The sequence below is a fragment of the Leptinotarsa decemlineata genome, unplaced genomic scaffold, assembly GCF_025532065.1.
Source record: "Leptinotarsa decemlineata unplaced genomic scaffold, Ldec_3_MD MMD2_tig00026369_RagTag_RagTag, whole genome shotgun sequence".
Lineage (NCBI taxonomy): Eukaryota > Metazoa > Arthropoda > Insecta > Coleoptera > Chrysomelidae > Leptinotarsa > Leptinotarsa decemlineata.
The window spans coordinates 5,394,559-5,420,325 of NW_027412709.1; the positions used below are offsets into that span (position 1 = coordinate 5,394,559).

Below are 25,767 nucleotides of genomic sequence, written 5' to 3' on the forward strand. Positions count from 1 at the left end.
TAATGTAATCATCTGCATGAGAAATAATATATCTGTAGGTTTCGACCAGTTACGTAATAAATGAGTTTGTCGAAGAAGAAACGTTTTCAGATACTTCAAAAATATGAAAAATCATTCCATTATTTAAGAAAAATGATCCGCTTACCCTGAACAATTATCGACCCATCACGAATCCAAGTACTATAAGTAAAATCATCGAAAAATTTATTCATAATAAATTGCTTCATTTTTTGTTGAACAAGTTTCAGTACGGGTTTTGTCCGAATGGATCGACGAAAGGAGCGACTGCTGCTTTCATGGAACGCATTTACAACAATGTTGACAAGGGAAAGTATGTCGGTGCGCTTTTCTTCGATTTATCTAAGGCATTTGACTCTATTAACTTTGATATTCTATCGGAAAAAATATGCACTATAGGAAATCGTGCTACAATTCTACTGGAATAAATTCAGTAGAATTGTAGCAGAATGTTTCTTGCAAAATTCCTGAGACAGGTCGATTTTGTTTTCAAGAGAGATACATTTCTACATTCTAATGAACTAAATTACATGCATCCCTTACATAGGGTAGCTACCCCCTAAATTTTTTTAAATAGCAATAAAGGTTTCTTTGCTTTAAATTTTAAAGACATATTATTCCTCTAAACAACAGTGGTTGATTTTTAAAATTTCGTCGATTAGTTTCCGAGATACTATCAATTTAATAATTTGTTTCAAGGGAGAAACATTTTAACAATGTAATAAATCAAATTACGTACACTCCTAAGCAGGGTAGCTACCCCTAGAAAATTATTAAATAGCAAAAAAGAAACCATACATGAACTCCAAGAACGCATTAGGCATGAAATCCGTCAAATATCTCCAGACATCTTGAAAAATGTAGAAAATTAATTTTACCATCGGCTTGGACTATGCCAGCATGTACTTGGTGAACACTTTGAGCATCTATTGAATTAAATCTTATTTGTACCATTTTTTTTAACCGTTACCCTTATGTTTATTGTAAAACTAGATAGTTCACTATAATCTCCTTGATCAAATTTTAAAAATCGATTACTGTTAAGGGAAATAAATTATTTCTAAAGCACATCACAGCCCAACCTTTATTGCTATTCAATAATTTTCTAGGGGTAGCTACCCTGCTTAGGAGTGTACGTAATTTGATTTATTACATTGTTAAAATGTTTCTCCCTTGAAGGCAAAAGCGACCTATTTAAACATTTTTTTCAAAGTTGCGCATTTTTCATAAGACATGAGGATAATTTGAAAAATGCTACTGTTTTATGCAAATTATTAAATTGATAGTATCTCGGAAACTAATCGACGAAATTCCAAAAATCGAGCACTGCTGTTTAGAGGAATAATATGTCTTTAAAATTTAAAGCAAAGAAACCTTTATTGCTATTTAAAAAAATTTAGGGGGTAGCTACCCTATGTAAGGGATGCATGTAATTTGGCTCATTAGAATGTATAAATGTATCTCTCTTGAAAACAAAATCGACCTGTCCCAGGAATTTTACAAGAAACGTTCGGCTACAATTCTACTGAATTTATTCCAGTTGAAGGTACCACACTGTATATAAAGTACAGAAGGGTATACGTTAGATGGAATGGTGTTGATTCGGACATGTTTGACACTTCACTTGAAGTTCCCCAGGGATTCATTTTGGGGCCGCTTATATTTCTGCTATACATTAATGACCTGCCAGAGTATATTGTAACATCCTCGATTGTACTTTATACTGATGACACATCGATTTCTGCAGCAGCAGATAGTCCTGAAGAGCTCGAAGAGAGGCTGAATTTGGTGTCATGATAATAAGCTTGTCGTAAATGCAGAAAAATCAATATTTATAGAATTTTTTGGTAGAAAAAGATTTGTTAATCATAAACAGGTTTTAGTCAATAATGTCACAATTCTTTCAATTGAAACAACCATTTATATATATATATATATATATATATATATATATATATATATATATATATATATATATATATATATATATTAACTTTCTTCGAAAGCTTCTGATAATTCATCTTCCGTATTCTATGTTTCACTATCACTGTCGTCATTTAAATCAATAATGAATTTATTTCTTTCTTTATCTACTAAAATTACTTTTGTGAAAAACAATAAATTGAAGATATAAATTGACGTAAAAGTTAACATGTATACGATTTTTTTGTGAGTATACATGTTAACTTTTACGTCAATTTATATCTTCAATTTATTGTTTTTCACTCATTTTTACTGCCCTGAAGAAGCTTCCCATTAGAAGCGAAAGCTTGGCAAAGTAAAGCAGAGTTTGATTTTTGATTCTTTGACTGAGAGACCCTGTTCTTGGGTTTCTCTCTATGTTTGTGTATTTTATCTTCAGGAGAATTATTTTCACAACGTTTCGGCAAAGTCTCATTTGCCATTCAGACATCACCAGAAGATGGGGATAAAATACACAGAAGACAGAGCGAAACCCGAGAGAAATGCTCATCATATACTATATATGATGAAAACGAAATCATTCAGTTGTTTATGAGACAAACCATTTCAAATTAGAAAGAAAAATATTAGCCGAAATTCACCATGAAAAAAATACTTGAAAATCTATACAAGGTTAACCGGAAATGAACTGGAGTCAGAAATTTTCAATGTAAATCTTTATATATTTTCCATCCATATACTTTTTGGTATTTTTTTTTCCAATCCCTAATAGAAAGTAATATTTTTTAAACTTCGACATCAAATTGTACCTCTTTTATTACCTACAGAAAATGTCGAAGATACTATGCTGTTCAACGAATTTGAAGAAAATTGCTCTTGAGCCGTTGTTTTCGATGGAAGTGGCCATATGTATCACATCGTTAAAAAAAGAATCGCATATCAGACCAAATAGTTGAAATGATATATATAGTGTTCCTTTCAAAATTATTGACTTGTGTTTATTCCTGGTTAACCCTGTATAGATTTTCTTTCAAATTCCAAAATCATCACCTCATGAGTATTATTCATTGTTCATCAGTTGTTTTCATTCGTTGTGAATTAATCCGTCGTGTATTCTTGAAAGGTCGACGTTTCGCCTTCATCTCAGATGGCATTATCAAGTCTTGTTATCGTTCGATCTTCGTGAGACGTAACTTATTGAAAATTGTTTAATGTCTTTATAATAAAAAAACCCCTCATAATTTTAATATTGTAATAATTAATCTGAATTTCAGAGGAATGCAACTTTAGGTAAGAGTATGAAGGTATCAAGAGGTATTTCGAATGCTAGAGACGTAGGTAGGGTGATAGAGTTCGATGGTCAGAGAGCAGTTAAATTTTGGAGTACAGAGAGATGCAACCACTTCAAAGGAACTGATGGATGGATAATACCTCCTTTGCTCCGTCCTGAAGAGGGGATTTGGAGTTTTTCAGGAGAACTCTGCAGGTGAATACACGCTATAATTTTCTAGAAAATTATCGAAACGACTCCAAATAAAAAATTGGTTTCAATAGTGAAACCAGATGAAGAATATTTCTCTCACTTTGAATGATTTGAACTTCCAAGTCGTTCTACAAGCCTCTCTCTAAATTATTATTTTCTGAATATTTTTAATTGAATTCTGTTATTTATTTCTCAAATATAACTCTGAAATGCTCAAAAACTCGAGAACGTTAACATGAAAGTCATGAATATTTCCACTGCAAGTTTTCCGTTGACTTGAAAGAGAAACATCAGGAGAGATCGGTTTTGGAGAAAATAACAAAACAAACATAATTTCCCCCCACCAGAGAACATAAAACTAATAAAACAAATCAACAAGGGAAACCGCATGGACATTTGGGAAAACTTGAACATCCATAAATTCAACAGTCATAAATCACTTATCGAGGAATAAGTACAAATCAAAACACAACAAGATCTCACATTCAATATATAAAACAAAACCATACACATTCCTAGAGAAGATATAACATGAAGAAGAGTACTTGATGCAGAACAAATACAGGCAAATTTACCTAAAGTACCTGAAATACCTGAGTTAAGACGCTCTGACCGTATAGAGAGACAGACAACAGAATGACCAGTTCAGTTTGAGGAGTGCCAGAAGATGACAGTACTACCAACTGTCGAAAGCGCTCGCAGATAATCAATAGAAGATATAAAGCTTCAAATCCTTTTTGTAGAATTAGAATTTATAGAATTAGAATATATATATATATATATATATATATATATATATATATATATATATAAATATATATGTCGTTCATATAGATGGGTGGGAAAGTAGGGATTCAAATAACACAGTACTACTCACTCACATATATATATATATATATATATATATATATATATATATATATATATATATATATATATATATATATACAATCGATCGCTTCGAAATCACTTCACTAACTTTCTTCGATAATTCTTCTGATAATTCCTCTTCCATATTCTATGTTTCACTATCACTGTCGTTATTTAAATCAATAATGAATTTATTTCTTTCTTTTTCTACTAAAATTACTTTTTCAATCCTTTTCTGCCAGTCTTCTTGGATAATATAAGATACTCCTTCTTTAAGTAGCTCTATTTCCTTCTTATCGAATTTTGAAAAATTATTTTCACGCCTGATGCTTTGTTTCAATTTTCCCTAAATCATCTCGATGGGATTGAAAACACAAAAATAAGGGGGCAGTCTCAGTTTGGTGTGTCCATACTTTTCAGCAATACTCTCAAGGGCATATATTTTTTTCAAATGTTTTTGCCTGTAAAACTTCAAGTAGTTGGTGTTTGGTATATTTATCTTCAGAATACAAAGTGTTATTCATTTAAAAAACTTTGTATTTCATCTTTCCTCGAATTTTTATTCGGTACTTTGATGAGCTGTCGTGAATGATAGGAAGCGTTGTCAAGAACTATCACACTATTCGCATCCAAATTTGGGATCAATGTGTTTCCAAACCATTCCTCAAAAATATTAGCTTCCATGTTCTTATGATAGTCAACATTGCAGTCCTCAAGTTTTTTCCACATAATTTCAAAGAATTCGGAACCCATCGTCACTTCCTCCGCAATGCATAATGATCAGTCGCGATCCTTTGTTGCAGGCATGTTAGGCGTACACATTCTCGAACCATCAGTACACCCTTTCGTAACTGTGTCTTGAGTGTCATACCAAGTTTCGTCCAAATAGAAAATTTGCCGTTGTTCTTGTCTATATTTAGTTATTTGTTCTAAGTATTTATAACGCAATTCCACTATTCTTCTGCTTTCCATTACTGCTTGACGTTTGTTTATTGTTTCAAATCCAAATCTTAGTTTCTTTATCCAATTCTGAAGAGTTTTGTCACAGCAGCTCACATTATGGCCGAAAGTATTCAATTTCTTCCTTATGATTTCAGTTGTAGGAATGTTATAGCTTTTGTGACAGTCGTATATTGTTTTTGTTCAATGATTTTATCAGATGAACATCTAAAGGATCTGGTAGTACCGCATCACATCGCGTTTTGCGTTCATAAGATCTGTTTTTGACTATTTTAGGTACAGTTGAGAAAGGAGTATCGATGAAATCTGATGTTGTTTGTAATAATTTTTTTCCTGGAATCCAAACTTGAGATGTAGATTCTTATATACATTGAAGCACACTCTCTTTGTTTCAATTTTCGAATGCATCCGAATCTTATTCACTGGTTTCTCTTTTTCGCATTATTCACCATGGCTATTGGAATCACTACACAGGAAAAAGTCTGCGTTGTTATCACACTCATTATTACATTTAGTACTTGTCCAAGGATGCCACATTTTGAAAAGATAACAAAAATTTTAAATAATTATAACTGCACCAATATCGAAATTCAATACTCAAATCGCGTTCAGTTCCTGAACTGAACATTGACGACACAACGGCGATACTCATCCCCACATTATATTCGTTACCGTAACATGACTTCGAATTTAATTTCATGACTCTTCAGTCAATCATAAAACACGGTTAGTAGAAATTATCCAATACGAACCGCCAATTCTTCAGTCCACGTGGACTAGTTCGCAGCGGCATTATTCCTCTGTGTTGTTTTTTTTAGTCTTTGAGATGGCGATAGCTTTAAATATTCATAATAAAGGTTACTTCGACTATACATAGGTACTTCCTATGTATAGTCGAATATAGGATTTTCAAATAATCCAACTAGGGCGGCCCCCGATGGGATAAAATGGGAGCGTTTACTTATGAAAATTACCTTTCATCACTGTTTCTTCGTACCGCTATATTTTCGAAGGCTGAAATTTTGTTTGTGTGTTCGTTTTATCTTGCAGATGTGCAATGAGAATTTTTAAGTATTTCAACTAGGGTGCCACCCGCAGTGAAAAAGGCGCGTTAACATATGAAATTTACTTTTTCATCACTGTGTGTCTGTCTGAACGTTTATATTTTCGGAGGTTGAAATTATATATGTAGATTTGCTTCATGTTCTTAATGGCCAATAAGGAAAGATTTTTGAATATTCCAACTGGTGACCCAGCTGCGGGGAAAAGAGGCGCGGTCATAGAATAAAGTTACATTTTCATTACTGTTTCTCCATACTGGTAAATTTCCAGATGCGGATTTTTTTATGTAGGTTCGTTTTATTTAGGAGATGTGCAATGAAAGATGATTTTCAAAAAATCCTAAGGCGCGTCCATAAAACAAAATTATCTTCTCATCACTGTTTCTTTATGCCCTCAAATTTCCTGTGGGTGAATTTTTGTATGTAGCTCCGTTTTATGTTCCAGTCAAGACTGAATGATCGAAAAAAAAAATAATAGAGGGAGTATGAAAAAGTATGCTGCAAAAACACAGATGTGAATAGAAAGTGTGTGAAGAGGTATATTGAGAAATATCCGAAAGTGAATAGATATAGTATGAAGAGATATAGGGAGAAAAATCCAGAGATTATTGAAAAAAGTATGAAGAGATATTGTGAAAAAAATGCTGAAGTGAATATAGAGGGTGTGAGGAGGTATACAATGAGAGAACGGACACCATGTCTATTTTGTGAAGCCGAGAAATGAAGAGATGAAACTCCTGGCTTTTGTTGTAATAATGAACATCCATTGAACATTATTCGGAACCCTTACATAGTCTTCTAACAAATTGTCTCCTTGAATTTTTCCACATTTTGAACAGTTTGAGAAAATAGGATGGTTGTTTCCAGATTACTTCATTTGGAGGCAAGGAGATTCGACAGGGAAACTTTATGCTCACCTTCAAAGTTCAAGGACAAGTTAACACAGAATTGAGAGTTTACAGTTGAGGACGCCTCTTTTCTGCAAGTATATATTGTTAGCGATGAGGTGAAAGAAACCTCATTGGAGTGTGGAATTTTCCATCTGTGAACTCATCTTTCCCAACTTTAATTGATGCTCCATCAAAAAACCCGTACATTGACGATTTCAAAACCTTCATTGAGAATGTTCAAGAGAGAGAAGATTTCAGGGTAGTCATTGAAGCGGATCAAAGGCCTTCTGATGCCAACAAAGGTCGTTTCAATCAACCAACGGTTTCAGAGGTGGCTTTGGTGATTGTGGGTCAAAAGTTTGAGGAATAGGAGGAATTCTAATCTGCAATGTATTCAACAAAATACATCATTCATATGATGCTTCGCAGTATCTTCCGATGTTTTGCCGAAGAGAGGATGGCTACTCTATAAATATGACCCAAGTAGTAAAGACGCCCTCAATAAAACTGTTTCTGCTTCTGATTTCTATACCTACATGTTAATGGAGAGAAATGATGAAATGAATTACATTTTACTCATTCAAAATCTCCTAATTAAGTATTTAGACATGGATGCTAAAATAGGAGAAAGAAAGTCTGAAATGCATTCGAAATAATCGAAGTAGATTGAGGGCGGAACACGATGTGGACTCACGAGATGCAAAATGTAGGACTTAAGGTCAGGTTTCTGATGTGTAACTGACGATAGTACTTTCATCCAGTTTTATTGGTGAACCGCGCAATATGCACGAACGAGCTCAAAACTTCATGATCGTATGGTCGTCCTGAATTCTTCATTACATTTACAAAACAGAAATGACCTTATAGGTCGCATCTTCAACTTGGAAATTACGACATTGATGCATCTTTTGACTAAAGCTAACGGAGGTGTAACAATTATATGTTTGAGTGACGAAAGCGGGGTTCACCACATGTGCATTTTTTACAGAATATTGCAATCTAAAATTGACAATGTCATATCTCTAGGGATTCCAGATTCTGATACAGATTCTGCACTTTATGAAATTGTCGAAGCCACGATATCCATGTGGAAGTTTGGACAGTTATTTACCCTGCATCTTGGACGTCTCTTGTAGCAAAAGACATCTACGTCCTTTCTGTAATTTCACTCAAACGGCTGACTATGGATACCCTCAATACCGGTACCGCTTCCTTGCTGATGGTGGCTTCACCTTTACTACTGATAGTATTGTTTTTAATATTCGATTGGTGGTACCATAAACCCAGTTTTGTTACGTATATTCCTGGCAACTATCAACGTAGAACTTTGTAATCATGCCAAATCCATCAATTATTGGAGAATTGGGTTGATGAGGTGTCCAACAATTTAGTTGGGCGTTACATTAGCAATTCTGAGGCTGTGTGGAGAATCTTTTGTTTCTTTATCCACGAGAGATATCCTCATGTGATGCATCTAGCCGTCCATCTTGAGAATAGCCGAAGAGTATATTTCATTGCTGACAACATATCAAACAAATCACAAATAAATCTTCATTACAATTCGGCCTTCCTTGACCCACTAGAACAGACACTACAGCAAGTAATAATCGCGAATACTTGAGAGCGCTTTCTTATGACATTAAAGAGTTATCGTTGACGGTAAAGAACAATGTACCCAAATTGAACGAAGAGCAGAGACAAGCGTATGAAATAGTTCTCCTCAACATTCATACAAATGCGGGACAGTTGTTTTCCCGGGACGCTGCAGAAGGAACAGGAAAAAGTCTCCTCATTAACCTATCGCTTGCCAGTGTCAGAAAAAAATCATAATATCACTGATCTCGTCAAATATCAGTCTGTAGACACAGCAGTAGATTTGGCCGCGGTGGTAGTGCGCCCAACTCACGATCGGAAGGCCGTGGGTTCAATTCCCGCCTTGACCAGATATTTTGCTAGAGCTGGTTGAAGCTGGGATGATTCTGCAACGGTGTTAGGAATCATACGTTGAAAGGTAAGACCTCGTTAGTCCTTAGCTCGCACAAGTTAGACCGCTGATTGACGGAAAAACAGATTTTGAACAGATACAAACAGATCCTGTGGAGTTTTTAAATACTTTCAATCCACCTGATATTTCAGCTCACCATCTAAGTTTGAAAGTTGGAGCTCCTGTCATGCTTTTACGAAATTTGATTCCGCCAAAACTTTGTAACTGCACCATACTTCAGGTGAAAGCTTCACATAGACACGTTACGAAAGCCGTCATTTTTACAGGATGTGGTACGGGAGAAACCGTCTTCATGCCACGCTTCCCATTGATTCCCTCCTATTACCAGTTTTAATTGAACGACTTCAATTTTCTGTTAAATCATGTTTTGGCATAACTATCAACAAATCACAGGGTCAATCTTTGAAACTGGCCGGAGTTGATTTGAGACATGACTGTTTCTTACATGGTCAATTATATTATGCCTCTTCCTGCGTGAGTACACCTGCAAGTCTGGTGATTCTTCAACCAGATGGAAAAGTGAATGATATTGTTTATTATAAAGTTTAAGACCCATAGAGAAAGCGAATGCTCACACTCAGATAATTTCAACATTGAAATATAGGGAAAATCCTGTCTAACAGAGTAAATTACCTATTCCATATAATATTTCTTTCATTCACAACAACTTCGCCAGTGTTTAGTGTTGACAATGTCTACACTGTGATCACCGACTTGACAACGACACTTTTTTTGTCGGAGTGAAACATTTCCTCCCCAGCTAGCAGAATTTTCAAAGCAACTTCCTTACGAACCAAATTTGCAAGTTATACATATGAGTTCCATCCAGATTTCAGCCTCATGGGACTTCCTAAAAATCGAAATGTGTTTACCATAAGAGGTGCTGGAAAAAATGCCCTTTTATAATAACCATAATATGTGGAACATATTTTTATATTTTTTAACAATATAGAAACAATATTTGCGCCACCTGAAATTTGCCGGTAGGGAGAAACAGTGAGGAAAAGGTGATTTCGATTTCTTAACGCAGCTTTTTTACTGCGACTGGCGGCGTCCCAGTTGAAATATTTGAAAATCTAGAACGTGTACATAAGAAACCTACATTTTTATTTATACTCGAATTTAAGCCTTCTAGGAATATGGATATAGGATATAGATGAGAATCATCGATGCCTAATCTTCCAATATTATCGTCCGTAGTGAAACACGGGTAAAACAGCTAGTGTGATATAATGCTATATGGTTGTATTATGAAGCACTCAAGAGTTTCTGAAAACCTAACGTGATCTCTTTTCAATTTGAGAGGCATGTATATTGAATCAATCCCAATAGCATTCAAATCATTATTTGGGTATGAATATATCCGAAATATGACGAAATTTTAGAATTGATGAAAACCATTTTGAGCGACTTGTGAAGTTTTCATATATAAAACAAAATCATTCCCCTCATTATTTCAAAACAGAATACAAAAAATTTTAAATGGATACTCAAAGATTCCGTAACGATTATTCATCAGTCTTCATGCAACATTGCACTGGATATCACAGGGAAATTTTTTACCTCAGAATATCATAATAACAAACGAATCACGATATACTTGACAATGTATTCCTTTCATGGAAAGATCGACTGGCCAGAAATCTTATAAATATTCGTCAACAAGAAACAACAAAACCTCTTTAAAGTCATACTTATATACTTTGTCTTTTCATGTAATTATTGATATGATAGTATAATATACAATTACTATATTGTAACCGTATGATTCTGTTCATTTTGTTTATTTTATTTTAGGACATGCTCGAAATCACCAGTATTATTTACTTCAACACTTCAACTTGTTGACGTGTGTGGAGTATTGTTATATATTTTTTCATTATTACTATCATCTATTTCGTTATAAATCACTAATGTGTTTTGTGTTAACTCACCTGAAATACCCCTCAATATTTTATTCACGTGTAGATATATGTTATTATCTTTCAATGTGCATAATGCGTGAATGAATTATTATTATTATAAAATAATTCATATGAAATAATAATAATAGTCTAATTTGATGTTATCTTTTGATGCTGGATGAGACTTCGTAATGATTAAAAGTTTTTTTTCTATTTCAGAAACGTACATGCCGATTACGTGGAAGATATGGTGACGAAAGGAGTCAACACTCGTAGATACGAAGCCACTCTAGGGGACATGCAATCCAATGAAGAGGATAAATGTTACTGTCCCACACCTAAAACATGTTTGAGAAAGGGAGTTTTTGATTTATCCAAATGTATGGGAGTACCCATTTATGCTACCCTACCTCATTTCTTAGAAGCAGATGAAATATATCTCAAGCAAGTGCAAGGATTAAAGCCATCGGCTGAAGAACATATTATTTATCTTCTCTTAGAGCCGGTGAGTTTGAGCAATCGGAATCATCATTTCCATGGGAAAACAGCAGACTATATAAATATTAGAAAAAAATCCATTGTCTCATTTTCGATGAAGTTATTCTGAAATCATTCAGAAGATACCCTTTTACAGAAGAATAGTTTCAATAAAACATATATTTTCCAATTCTGGTCATGGAAAATTGACTAAATGATAAAAATGAAACAACTTCTTGTCCTCTGTGAAGGAAAAAATATTTTTTGTGATATGAATATATTCTCCATTTCAATTTCATCAATGACAAACACCTATAATAATTTTCACTTCAACCGTTCCTACTTTTTTCATTGAGAATTCGTTAATGACGAAAAACATTTGCACAATGATGAAAAACTACCTTTTCAAGTATAAGAGCTAAATCCTGAAGACTAGCATCACGAGAAATAATTTCGGAATACATTCTTTCGAATGAAGTAAAGATGAAAATATTGGCCAGCTTTGAAGTGAATGTAACGCTCCGAAGGAATATGCTGAGAACCAGTTTGAATGTTGAGAAGTTTAGAGCTTATATCCATCAGACTAGAAAATGGTAGATTGTTTAGAGTCACAGAGTTTTTGAGGTGTGGAAAGTGGTATCTGTAGAAAATATCATACACCGAAGGACAGCTAACTGAAAGTCAAAATGACTTGTATTAGAACGTTCAGATTTGGAGAGTTCAAAACATAACCGGATTCTGTTTCGTTCAAATGATCATGATATATTATTTTCAATTGTCATCGTTTCAATCTAGAATGTATTCTAATCCTGTTCATCACTTGTTGTGTTGTTGTTGAACTGACAACTCTGCTAAGAGTTGAATGATAAGACAGTACCTACATAGGGAAAGTTAAAGAATCCTAAACAAATCTCAGTTACCTCTTTCTGGTTTAGAAGAAAAAATTATAAAAAACACGTCATCAAGATGGATTTGTATCATATTCGTATCATTTTCACACTCGTTCCTTGAATTAGAGCAAGAAAGCAGTATTTGTGCCCAGTTGAAATGACCAACTCTTGATTTGCGGGAGCAAGGGCGCAGGTGGGTTCTTTATTTTTTTATGAATTTTGAGTGCTGAAAAGGGTTACCAGATTGTGAGCTTTCATTTGGACGCCATCTACAGAAGTTTCTAGAAATACTGTAGTACTTTTCAATACTTCTCACAGTGGACCAACTCAGTTACATCAGGACAAAAGATACTCCAAGCATACCAATGAAATAAGAAATACAGTTGACTTTAGAGTTTCAATAGGGGTTTGCACCCCTAACCGTGAAATGGAAAAATTAATGAAAATAATGAATAATGACATTTTCTGATCGAAAACCTATTTTCAGAAACCATCAAGGAAATTTCAAACTCCTCCAACTAGACTCCTCTGATTTTTGAGATCCGGGATGATGGCAGTCTACTAATAGCCATCTGACAGTGCAGCCATACACGTCAAAGACAATTTCTTTCCCGCATATAATGAAACTTCTGAATATTCAATATTCGTTGATTTTCCAATGTATTCATGTTTTTATGTTTCAGCGGTTTTTATACTTCTGTCTGTTTTTATGCTTTTGAAAAATTTTATTCAAATCACCACTGTGTGTTCTTAGGCGAAGCGAGGCACCGAGAGACTTTCTCAAAAAGTGTATCCTTCACACATAAAATCGGTATCGATTCAACATTCAGGCAATGCTACCACCTGTTCCATCAGTCCTTTTGAACATATACATGGCTAATACATGACATCACTGACATCACTGAAAGTAGATATCTCACCACTCTACTTCAATAACTATGAAAAACAAGTATATGACTGAACAAAAGAAGAAGACAACTTGTTGACATCTATTTGTGTACATTACTGTGAAATGTATGAAGATGACCAAAATAAACAATATGGACTTTGAAAAGGTGTCTGCATTCTGATAGTGATTTATTTGGAGTCATACTGCAGGCAGTGCAGACTGCTCAGAGGAATACCAAATCTGAGAAAATAGATATTTAAATAATTGTCATTATGTCACAATCTACGAGTTAGAATTGGCAAAGAAAGGTTTTTTGTGTTTAGATGGTCTCGCAAACAGTATAAAATAAAAAGTGGTAAATGAAATGGTTCAATTATGGATAGAGAAAGTGTTTTAATTAGTCTCATTCAATGCCAGAATTTTTGAAATTCTTGGGTAGACCGGGGCGAATCGGATCACTTTTTCGTTGAGGTTGAGCAAATCATACTAAAGTGTTGAGTATAATGTTAATTTCATTGATAAAAATATAAGCTGTAACAATCAGCTATGAAATGAACATTCTGAAACTTAGATCATCCATATTTTCTCCTAATCAACTATTAAAAACTGAAAATAATGTGGGAAGTGTCCTAATTTTCAGGGCGAATCGTATCGTACACATGTGAGTTTCTTAACACATAAGCTTTGGAATCAGTAGAAAATTATTGATGAGATCAATTTCAATTATCGGTACATAAATCACATATATGTTTTTTCCCTTTCATATCAGAAAATTTTTCGTGGCACCATTAGCAGGCATTGCACTGAATCCAATCCTCTGATAGTGGATGAACGAATATTTTGGAACAGTAAATTCATAGTATTTCCTTATCCGACATTCTTTTTCTTATTTTTCTCGCTTTTATTGTTGAGCTTGAATTTCTTCATTGTTTCTTTTTCGCAAAGAGTAGTATTACTCTTAGGTGATGTTAAATGCAACACCAGTTTTGAAACTTTACGAATACTCTTAGAAGCAATTGGTAACCTCACAGGTGGTAGAATAATCTCTTCAATTATTTCTGTACAGGCTTTGTCAGACTGTTGCGAAGTTGTGGATAGCACTATATTATCAAGTGGTTTTGTATTTTTAGAGATTGGTTTCGTGGCTGCGCCTGACACTCTCTCTGTTTTGCTGATGAATTTGGGACTCCACAATGTCCGACTCATGATCACCGATTTACTTGTGGTCAGTTATTGCATTGGCGTTTGATGGAAGTAGTTCAGTCTTTTCGAAGCCCATTGGGAGAGTGCTTCGAAAGCGACTCTTATCGCTTCCTTGATTTGGATGTGAATATTACCATGCTATAGCTTGTTGGTTTTGAGCGGTTTGAAAAACGACACAGCGAGCGGTTGCAGAGCATGTGATGTGTGGAGAAAGAAATACAAGTTCAATTCCGAAAAAGTCACACAAGTCTACCACTGAGTAGTTACCACTGAGTCATTTTATTGAGGTTCGATAGCGATTGAAATGTGATGTAGCCTTGTTGACCTAGCCCTTTTCTGTCATGGCAACTTCAGTAACAGGTGGAATACTTAGGAGAAAATCATCACGTTGTGTTGAAATCGTAATCGTTCTCTTAAAGGTAGCACGCTTTGGTGGATTTGGTCTTCTCAACAAAAAACACTTTTTATATTCGGAGACTTTCGTTTTGAAATTTCTTGAAGTTTTTACTGCATACACTTCTGGACATGATCCGCATGTATAAAAACTGAACAACACTATGTACGAAATACTCCATGTAGGTAGAAGCAAACAGACAGAAGTTGAACCTGCTGGAGTCTCTGGAAATAGATAAGGGGAAACATTCGGGTTCCCTGCTGAACAACCAACAGTAGGTCAAACATTGTTGAAGATTTTTTCATGAAACCAATAATTCATATTGAAAAAATCCACCTGTTGTCTGAAAACTGAAAGTATAATAAGTTTTTATAATTTTGCCTGGTATCGCTGGCACTACCAACCAATTGAGTTAGGTACTCACTGTAGTTCTATATAAGAATTGTAGCACTGTTTGTGATTTTCATTCCTACTAATTAAGCTACGATGTTAGCGAAACGCGTCCAAAAATAAAAATGTTTGCATAAATTGTGTAATTCTCATCATGGATTGTGTTATTGATTCTCATCAATGTTCACTTGAAAAGCGGTGAACACTCAATTGGTACTAATGATGAAATGGAAAGGAAGTTAACATGGTTGTAAGAACATGTATTCTGCTTTTCAAAGATATTTCATTGTTCTTCTGATGGTTATTACATATATGTAGGTGAAATTTGATGTTGCAGAAAAACGATCGATTCGACAGTCAGAAAAACACACTTCAGTTGTTACTTCTATATATTCCTACAGTGATATATAAAACGTTTCGTGTTTTTCATCCCATAATTGCGTGGTACTGTATCTCAAAAAATTATTCAACACCAATTAAGAAAAATGTCATTTCGTTATTTTCGTTTCGTCCATTCGTAATAATTAATCTCCTCCAGGCTATCAAGTATAAGAAATTATTCCAAAACTGTATTTTGTAAGCAAAAAACATTTTGTAAAACATATTGATGAGTGAGTATCGGTTGCAAATACATGGTGTTTTGCTGAAACAGAAGGAGAGAAAAGAAAATTCTTACGAAATAACTTTTTGACTAAAAAAAATATAGATTCAATTCATAGAGTTTGTTCGAAACGTATCTTTTATTGTTGACAGATACCACTTTTGCGAAAAAATACTTTTTGAATAATTGATAATCGTTGAGTACCCTTTTCTTTTCGAAAACAAAGTGGAAAACAATTATTTTCACAATAATTCACAAAATGGTCGGAGCAAAAAGCTGTCAATGAATTTAATATTTGCATAGGCACTACGATTCAGATAATGTAATAGTGTTGGAATACGAAATGAGGTGAAAAAATATCAGTTTTCGTGTTTTTTCGCAAGTGAAAAACTCAGATTACCATTAAAGTACATTGCATGAAATTTTTCGAAAAGTTTAACGAGTATTTCCAATAGATCCAAATGTAAAAAACCGTTCACTGAAGTAGATAGAAAATAAATACCGTATGTTATTTAATGTGCCGACGAAATTATATAAATCATTTTTTGTAATTTATCTCATATCATGTGTCCTGACCCACGTTGCCGATTCTAAAAATGAAATTCATTGATTTGAACTGAAAATAAACGCAATTTCATATGTGTACGATGTGAATTGAAACGAATTATCATAATTCAGGAATTATATTCCTCATATCAAATGGTTTTCACCGAAAGATGCAATTTTAAAATAGTATTTTCAAATTTCAGCTCACAGGGACTCCAATAATAGCGAAAAAAAGAATGCAACTCAATTTACCCGTATTTGCCAATGAGAAAATATCGCTGATGAAAAATGTATCAGAATCACTCCATCCTATATTTTGGATAGAAGAGGTAAGATATAATGGGTACATGTTTCTCCAAAAACAGAATTATAAAGAATTTTCATAAATTTTATTATCAACAATTATAGTGGTGGGTTAGTGAAACTATTGATGATGATGAATCGAATAATATATCTCAAGAAACATACATGTTCATACAGGAAATTGAAAGAGTTAAATATGTATCAAGTTTATGAATAGATTAAAAAAAAATAACAATTCATAAAAGCAAAAGATATATTCAGTCAAATGGGACATCATAAACGCCAATACAAAATTATATAACGTAACGATATTATCCACAACTCATCAGATAAAAATCTGATGAGTTGTGGATAATATCGTTATATTCTTTTATTTCTGTCCTAAATTCAGTAATAAGATTGATATTTCTATGTAACTGAATAGACAGTTTTCTGGTTTATACAGTCGATAGGATTGTTTCTGTTGAACGGTTGAAAAATAAGGTAAATGTTCAAATTTCTAGTACATTTCATTAGCGACTTCAATTTATTTATGTTGGTACACTTGTTTCGAACATATTTTCACAGTTTTAGTGGCATAAAAGTTAGAAGTGTTTTGCGTGTCCGGCATTTTTCTGCATCCGAAAAAATTTGATCAGAGAATTTACATCAAATTTTTGGTAAAAAAAGAAATGAAGTGCTCAGGAACAGTAACATGATTGTTCTCTGAGTCAGAAAAAATTCTACAAGTGTTGCAAGCTCCTCACAGATGATCGAAAAGATATGAATGACGACGCTCGCCCTGGACGATTACCAGCACATCAACAATCAATGAAAATGATGAGAAAGTGGAGAAAATCGTTATCTACAATCGTCCAGTCACCATTAGAGGAGTTGACGAGGATGTCGACATATTGGTTGACTCATGCCATGCAATTTCTTAGAAAATTTTGGGCATGAAGTGTGCGCCAGCGCAATTCGCCAAAAAAGTACGTCAAGTTTGATCAAATGACAAGCAATACGAAGAATACGTCCGGTATTGTGTAGAAAAAATTTCGTGGTTTTGGCATCACGATAATACACCTGCCCACTTGTTATTGCCTGTTCGTAGGTTCGTAGTTTTTTGGCCGAAAACAACACCGTTGTTTACCTCACCGGTGGCCTTAGCCACCGCATTCATCGGATCTGCCCCTACGACTTTTTACGTTTTCGAATTTGAAAAGACACATGAAACGATGACGTTTTGTGACAATTGAGGAAAAAAAAACCGAATTCCTGGTAGAGCTCAAGGATATACCAAGTGCATGTCAGAACTGCTCAAAGTATTGAAAAAACGCCATCACAAGTTTATAATCTGAGGGGAAATATTTTTTGTGTGGAATGAACCCTAATTTTTCAGCTGACAGCGTATTTCGTGGCGTATATCCACACTTTGCCTTTTGATGCCACCTCTTCATGTTCTCCTTCATCTACTATTATTTCAAAACCTGGACAGGTTCGTTTACTATCCTGACTCAAACTTCAAAACTCATTCAGTCTTCAAGTTTGGTGTACGTCATAAGTGGACAGGCAGTTGACAGAGAAAGTCATTTTACCCCCATCTATAGTTAACTGGTACTTTTGGATTTTGAATATGAGTCCACAGCTATATAGTGCCTTTTCGGGCTTCTTCTCATTATCACTTTGGTATCACCTTTTCAGTCTGAAGTATGAGATGATTGATCTAATTAATTTTTCATTTGGTTCAAGATTTCAATCATGTTACTTACAGCGGAGATACAGGTTTTGTGAAGTTTATTAGATTTCAAAAAATTTCAGAACCGAAAAATGTTGTAATGATTACGTCCTATTCATGGTTCTATTGAACCATTTGAAAGTGATCAATTGATAGTCTATAAATCATTTCCTCTCGAAGACATTTCCTTGGCATTATTCAGTTCAACTTGCATTGCCATATCAATTGTTCATTGGTGTATTTGATGAATTGAAAAACCATTGGAATTTATGGAAAACTGTTTTTCAGAATGAGTTGGTGAAATATAATGACCAGAACGAAACTCAAAATATAGAAGAGGTTATATTGGAAAATTATCAACACATAAATTCCTTTCCTCCGTAATGCAGAATATATCTGGAAGCATTTTATGAAAAAGCAGAACGATCACATATTTGGAACACTTGTTTCTTGGAGATTACGACCTTGAAATTCAAAATATTGACTTCAATTTCGAAATTTTGATTTTCAACTCGGATATTTCAGACTGAAGTTATAATTTTGAAATTAAAGTCGTGATTTCGAATTTTAAAGTCATTACTTCTAAGGAACAAATGATGAAAATTTGTGACTCATCTGCGTTTCGTAGTTTTTACATATTATGGCGTATCATTCGTTGTTGAGCCTTACACGAAAATAAAATTTCTGATGAAAGTGCTCAGACAATAAGAGCTCCATGAGTAATCAGTTTCAATTCGGTCGTATGTACACTCTACAAAGTATTTGTATGACTTGATGGTAATTTTTCAGTACGTAACCGTAGATAGGCACACCTTCAATAAGATTTTATGTGATGTCATAATCACGTGGAATTTAATTGGTAGCAAAATAATCTGAAGTTCAGCATAATATTTATTCTATTTACTCATTTCTCTTCACTTCTCCTTTTAATAGATAATGTTTCTTGAAAGGAAGAAAATGAAAGAAGAGAATATTTTTGTAAAAATAAAAGATAGCGGCTTTCACGTTTTTTTTTTCACATCTGTTGACACTATGCGATACCAGCTTAGAAATTGTGGAGATTTTAATTTTTTTCGTCTCTTAGAGTTTGACAGTATTGTCAGATGTCAAACTTTGAATTCTGAAAAAGAAATATCTGACTGCGGTTGGTATGAAAATTGACTTTAGGGAGCAAACTCTATTCAAGATAAATCCATATAATATAGAGAAAACAACACTAATCAACAAAATATTTAGGTTAATTTGTAGTGAGGATGATATACACAAAGTAATTTACAATGAATATCATATCTGATTTGAAAGGGTTATATTTTTAGGAGTGATTAATTTTTTGGGAAAGAAAGTTTTTGGCTTTCTATATATGAAAGTAGCTGTTTCAGGAGGACTTTCTTTCAGTTTGTGCCTGAAAGTTACTTCTTTGCATGATCTACACATCCATGTATAGAGTTATTTATTTTCAAATTGATTATTCCTTCCTTTCTTGGAAGATTCTCTCATCCATTTTTTTTTGTATCAGATGGAGTAGTAGAAAGCCAAAAACTTTCTTTCCCAAAAAATTAATCACTCCTAAAAATATAACCCTTTCAAATCAAATAAGATTCCTCATGGCTGGGATTAAATCAAATAGGTGAATGAATGTCATTACGATGTCATCGATGACATAAGCAGATCAAGCTTATTCCGTGACATTCAAAATCGTAATTCATGAATGAAGTGTGTGTATTTTCTATAATGTTATCCAATTTGGTACTGAAGAGCCTTAGGGCAAGTGTCTTAAGGCGAAACACGTGTATACCAGTTAGGGTGACAGTGTTCCATGTGAGTACAATTTATTACCATTCAAAGTAGAACTCATGTGAATGATATCTGATTCTTATTCCTCCACGAATGTTCGATAATCAAACTGAATAGAGGAAAGTATCTTCTGTATAATTCAGTGTTCATATAGAAGTATTTGTTTCGAAAGAATTTTTTCTTTCGTGTAATTCAATGTTTATATGAAAGTAGCTGTTTCAGGAGGACTTTCTTTCAGTTTGTGTCTGAAAGTTACTTCTTTGCATGATCTACACATCCATGTATAGAGTTATTCATTTTCAAATTGATTATTCCTTCCTTTCTTGGAAGATTCTCTCATCCATTTTTTTTTTTTTTGTATCAGATGGAGTAGTAGAAAGCCAAAAACTTTCTTTCCCAAAGAATATCATATCATTCCTTTCTTTTCACTTTCTGAATTTCATATATCATCATTCATTCTCTATTTTTTGACGTACTCATTCATATATGTTGGAGTTGAATATATTCAACTCATTTATTATTTATATTTTCTCATGTCTCAGATGTGTTGATGATTTCATTTAATGAAATTCCAAATAACTCAGAATGAATTCAATTTCTTCTATGAAATTGCCACCAATTTTTTTGTTGAGTTTAATTTCAGTGTCTACATTCTGCAATAAATTCAATGTCAAAAATTTATTTAACAAAATCAGTTTTATACATAAACTCCATTATTCCAGTTTACTCAAGTTTTTTATTTTTCAGGGAGTTGAATTGGAGGGGCCACTCCTCAAGAAACTCACCGATATTTTCTTGCTTATCAAACTGGTTAAAATATCTTGCTGGATAGGAATTGGACTTGGATTAGCCATTGTGGCTTATAGTGCATATTTACACACCAAAAATTCGAAAGTCGTTCAAATTACCCCAGTCCACGAAGTCTCCAGTGATGAATCTGACATCAAAAGAACAACGAATGAACTCGTAGCTAAAATGAGACAAGAATTCATGAACGACAGAGGACATGTTATCCCTGTAATGACCGGACATGAATTTGATAGGTATCATTGACATGGTGTGTGGCATAGACATGAGAAGGTCGGGAATAATTAATATTCATGTTTGATTGAATAAAAACTCTCAATTGGAAAAACTATGTTTATTAGGTTCCTTTGAAGGTGATTGACAATGTTTCATGATGACTTTTACTAGTTTGGACTTCCATTGTCTGATATTATATAAAATGATTTGAAATCCCTGAAATAACTAAAATAAAAGAATAAATAATTAATGAAGAAGAGTAAAAATGAATATCTGAAAAAAAAACAATTAAATTGAGCAAAAACCTGAAATGAATAAGTAGTGAAACAAAATACAAGTGGAATTGAACAAATTTAACAAAAAATAAATTAAATGAAATTAAAAAGTCAAGAAATTCCAATCCAAGTTGATTAACGACGTTTCGATTGTTAGCATCCACAATCGTCTTCAGGTGATGACTGTCATCAACCGAAGACGATTGTGGATACTAACAATCGAAACGTCATGAATTAACTTGGCTTGGAATCTCTTAACTTTTTAATTTTATTTTATTTATTTTTTGTTCAATTTGTTCAATTTTACTTGTATTTTATTCCACTATTATTTCATTTCAGGTTTTTGCTTAATATAATTTTTTTTTCAGCTATTCATTTCTATTTTTCTTCTTCAATTTTTAATTATTCTTTATCAGTCATTTCAGGGATTCCAAATCATTTTATATAATATCAGACAATTGATGTCCGAACTAGTGAAATTCATTATGTTTATCAGAATATCATAACATATTGAAATATGGCATTCAGTTTCCGAGCAGAGTAATGCCCAATTTTTTCTTTGTCCCCATGAATATTACTAGAGATCTTTAAGTGATCATCTTCAAGAGGAAATTCAAAACAATCAGTTACAAAACTAACTTTAATTATACCATAGATACCTGTCCTAGGTACCTGCTTCTTGAAATCTTGAATTGATTTCACAATATTGCCTTATCTGCTAGTCTTTATTTTACAATTTGTCCTTATGTAATAGTTAGGTGAATCTAAGGTGAAGGTTACTTTTATGAACAACAGGAGAAAACGGCTATATGTAACCCCTTGTCCCCTTACCTGGCAAACCTGTTCATGAGCAGAGTAGAAATGGAAACCAAAGAAAAGTCAAAGTATTTTCCTAGTATATGGATATGGACGATATTTTCTCGATATTCGAAAGCAAAAAATTGAATATTGGGGACTATGTTTCTTTTCTAATTAATAGATTTCCATCAATAAAATTCACGTATGAGTTAGAAAATAAAGGACAACTTCAATTTCTTGACGTTCTGGTAATAAGGAGCCAATATGGAAAGTCAGAATACGATGTAGTTAGAGAAGAAACAAGTACGTACAGGTATAATCCTGACAGTTCACATCACTGTGGACAGCACAAAAGAGCTGGATTAATTTATCTAGTGCATCGTCTTTTGAATTTTCCTCCAACATATGATAGGTTCACAAAAGAAGAACGTACAATACAGGAAAAAGCAGCCAGTAACGGTTTTTTGAGGGGTGTTGTAGATGACACAATGAGGAAGAAGAAGTTTAGGTTGAGAATGAACGAAACCTTGACTCTTAGGAAGGACAAAAACCAAAATAAATATATCCCAGCTCCATACCACCAATATACAAAGAACTTTGGAAAATTTTTCGAAGAACTAGGTATAAAGGTGGTTTTTCAAACAAGTCATACAATACAGAGCCTTTAAAGATGTTCAAAAGACAAAGTCGAGAATTCCGATAAGTCTGAAACTTACGAAATTGAATATAAGGACTGCGATGCAAAATATTGTGGACAGACTAAAAGATCTAATGAAATAAGATATAAGGAACACTTAGTACTCTTAAAATATGGAAAACCTGATAAATCAGCAGTCACCCATTCCATAGACTTCAGTTCATTAAGATTAGTTAGAGAAGTTAACAACAACAGGCATCTAGATGCCTATGAGAGTGTAGAAATAAGTAAACATAATCATATTATGATTAACGATGGTGGACCAATACCTGATAGTATACTATATGTATAGGTTGTCAAAATAATATTTTATTCATTATATTCACCTGACTATCACATAAAGACACATTGTAAAATCAATTCAAAACTAGATAGGGCAATATTGTGAAATGATTTCTATATAACTCATCATATCTCAATTATTAGATATACCTGACTATTATCTATGTACCATAGATAGTATAAATAAAGATAGCTTTGTAAGTATGATTAGTTTGATCTTTCTCTTGAAGATGATCACTTGGTGATCAAAACACGCATCGAGATGTTAAAAATGAAGTTTCAGTGTTGAAAAAAAATTCCCGTAATATTCATTAATACATCAAAGGTTCTCCAAATAGTGCATCACAAGTACTTTGTCCTCTTGTTGCATCAGCTTGTTACTGATAATGATGACATTTGATGAAGTTAACTGAAAGAGAAGTTCTTTCACAACCATCAAATTAAATTTCATAGTGTGAGTATCAAGTGAGTATTTTTATGCCAGAAGACAACACAAAAGACAAATGCGACTTCAACCTTTGAAGTAATTCACGACGGAAAACGAAACCAATGCAATTGCAACGTTTTTCCATTACGCATGTGAGGCCTATTGTATTTATTACTTATGAAATATTTTTTTTTTATTTTGCGAACTTTGAACAGATAAATTTAAATTTCATGATGTAGAAGGCAAAGGAAATGTACATGAAATGCTTAATCATATTTTATGTCCAGGCTTCAAAATTATAATTATGCAGTATATATTCACTTGTATTACATATTTGGATTGGAAGAAAAGGCAAAAGTCGGCCTTGTCCATCAAGCTAGTCCATTACCAGGGTTGTGCTGATTATTATAATCGTGATAATTCAATCACAGCTGCCTTTTCTCATTAAATCATCACGTAAATTCCATAAAAGAGATGAATTCATTCTATTTCCTGATTTAGAAGTTCAGGGTGGAAGATATTGAATTGTGAAGGGGAGAGAAAAGAAACATCTAACATTAGTTGAGAAATAATAATTGACAGTGAACAAATGTGTAATACACCCAAACTAGGGAAAGATAATTGACAGAGGAAAAACTGTATGTTATATCGTTGTTTTTAATGTTTATGATTGTTTAGGTTTTTCTTCATCAAACAAATATTCACAATATTGTGATGACATAATAGTAATGATAATTTATTCCCACATGTTTTTCAATAATGTTATTAAAATTAATGTGTTGCGAATCAATAAAGATAACTCACAAAAGGTAAACTTGAGCTTCGTAACAAAGAAATTCAACCTTAATTACTTTTTGGAAAATCGTATGATGAAGATTTCTTTGAAAGAGAGATGCTAGTACTGCTAGTCTAGAACCAGTAACATCCGACAGTGGAGAAAATGATGTTGGCATGGACATGGACTAAGAAAGTAGTGATATTGAAAATCTAACTGAGACTATGAGGAAAAAAAATAGGATTTCCAAAGCGCTTGGATAACCACCAGCAAAGAAGTGTGGCATGCTGAAACAATTCAAAAAACCATTCTGTTAATATTATAGTGAGATCATAAAAGGAGGCATAATATTGAAGAATATACATTGTGTCACTGAGTTCGTTGTTGAAGCAACATTCAGAAACTTCCAAAATAGATCAAGGAGCAAGAACTTGAATTGGTGATTTTGGTTAATAAGCACAACTTATCGTTTTCAGTAGTAGAATGCTCATTACAATATATATCCTCTTTATGCGATGACTATCATTGCAAAAAATATTGAATGTGGAAGGAAGACGGCAACTAGTAATTGTTAAAATGTTATTGGCCCAACAGGTCAAACAATTATTGGTATTTTTCCATAATAGATGAAGAACAAATGTTTCGAAAACACAATACTTGACAATCATTGAGAGGTACCGTAATAAGTATGATACAGCGGAAGATATATGTTCAGGATTATGACAGGTGGAAGTGACTACTTGTGAAGAACTATTTCATTTAGTCAAAAAAACTTGTGGATATCTATGAAATTTCGCAAGAGAAGTTAATTGATTTTACTGTTGGCGGTTATTGTCTTACTTGGCGAAATAATTTAGAATGGTTCAGAGACTGATTCAAAAATTAATGCCCAGTTCATGAACAAGGGTGTTTCTGGCATTTTTTTCCCTTTTCTCCTCAAATGCTTGGTAACAACCCCCTAGATCAGTGGAAGCTATGTCAGAAGATGGAGTGAATTATTTTCGTCAAATTTCAAGAAGACTAACTGATTTTACTATAGTTTGTTTCGAAAGTTTCATGTTTCATATGTGTCTGTAGATTTTATCGTGTTATCTTCAAGAAAAACTCGGACGTTAATACCAACTGGTTTCATTTCAACTCTCATTAACAACTGAAAATCTCTGAATGTCAACAAA

At 33.4% G+C, this 25,767-nt stretch overlaps 1 protein-coding gene across 1 annotated transcript in view; it reads left to right on the plus strand.

Annotated features, from left to right (window-relative positions):
* Nucleotides 1-21,461, plus strand: part of LOC111510407 (sensory neuron membrane protein 1) — a 31,118-nt gene extending 9,657 nt beyond the window's left edge. Inside the window, exons 5-8 of the mRNA XM_074185216.1 lie at nt 3,216-3,427; nt 11,334-11,619; nt 16,708-16,833; nt 21,063-21,461. Coding sequence (XP_074041317.1) covers nt 3,216-3,427; nt 11,334-11,619; nt 16,708-16,833; nt 21,063-21,368 — 930 coding nt within the window. The 3' untranslated portion in view covers nt 21,369-21,461. The remainder of the gene's footprint in view (nt 1-3,215; nt 3,428-11,333; nt 11,620-16,707; nt 16,834-21,062) is intronic.
* Nucleotides 21,462-25,767: the final 4,306 nt, after the last annotated feature.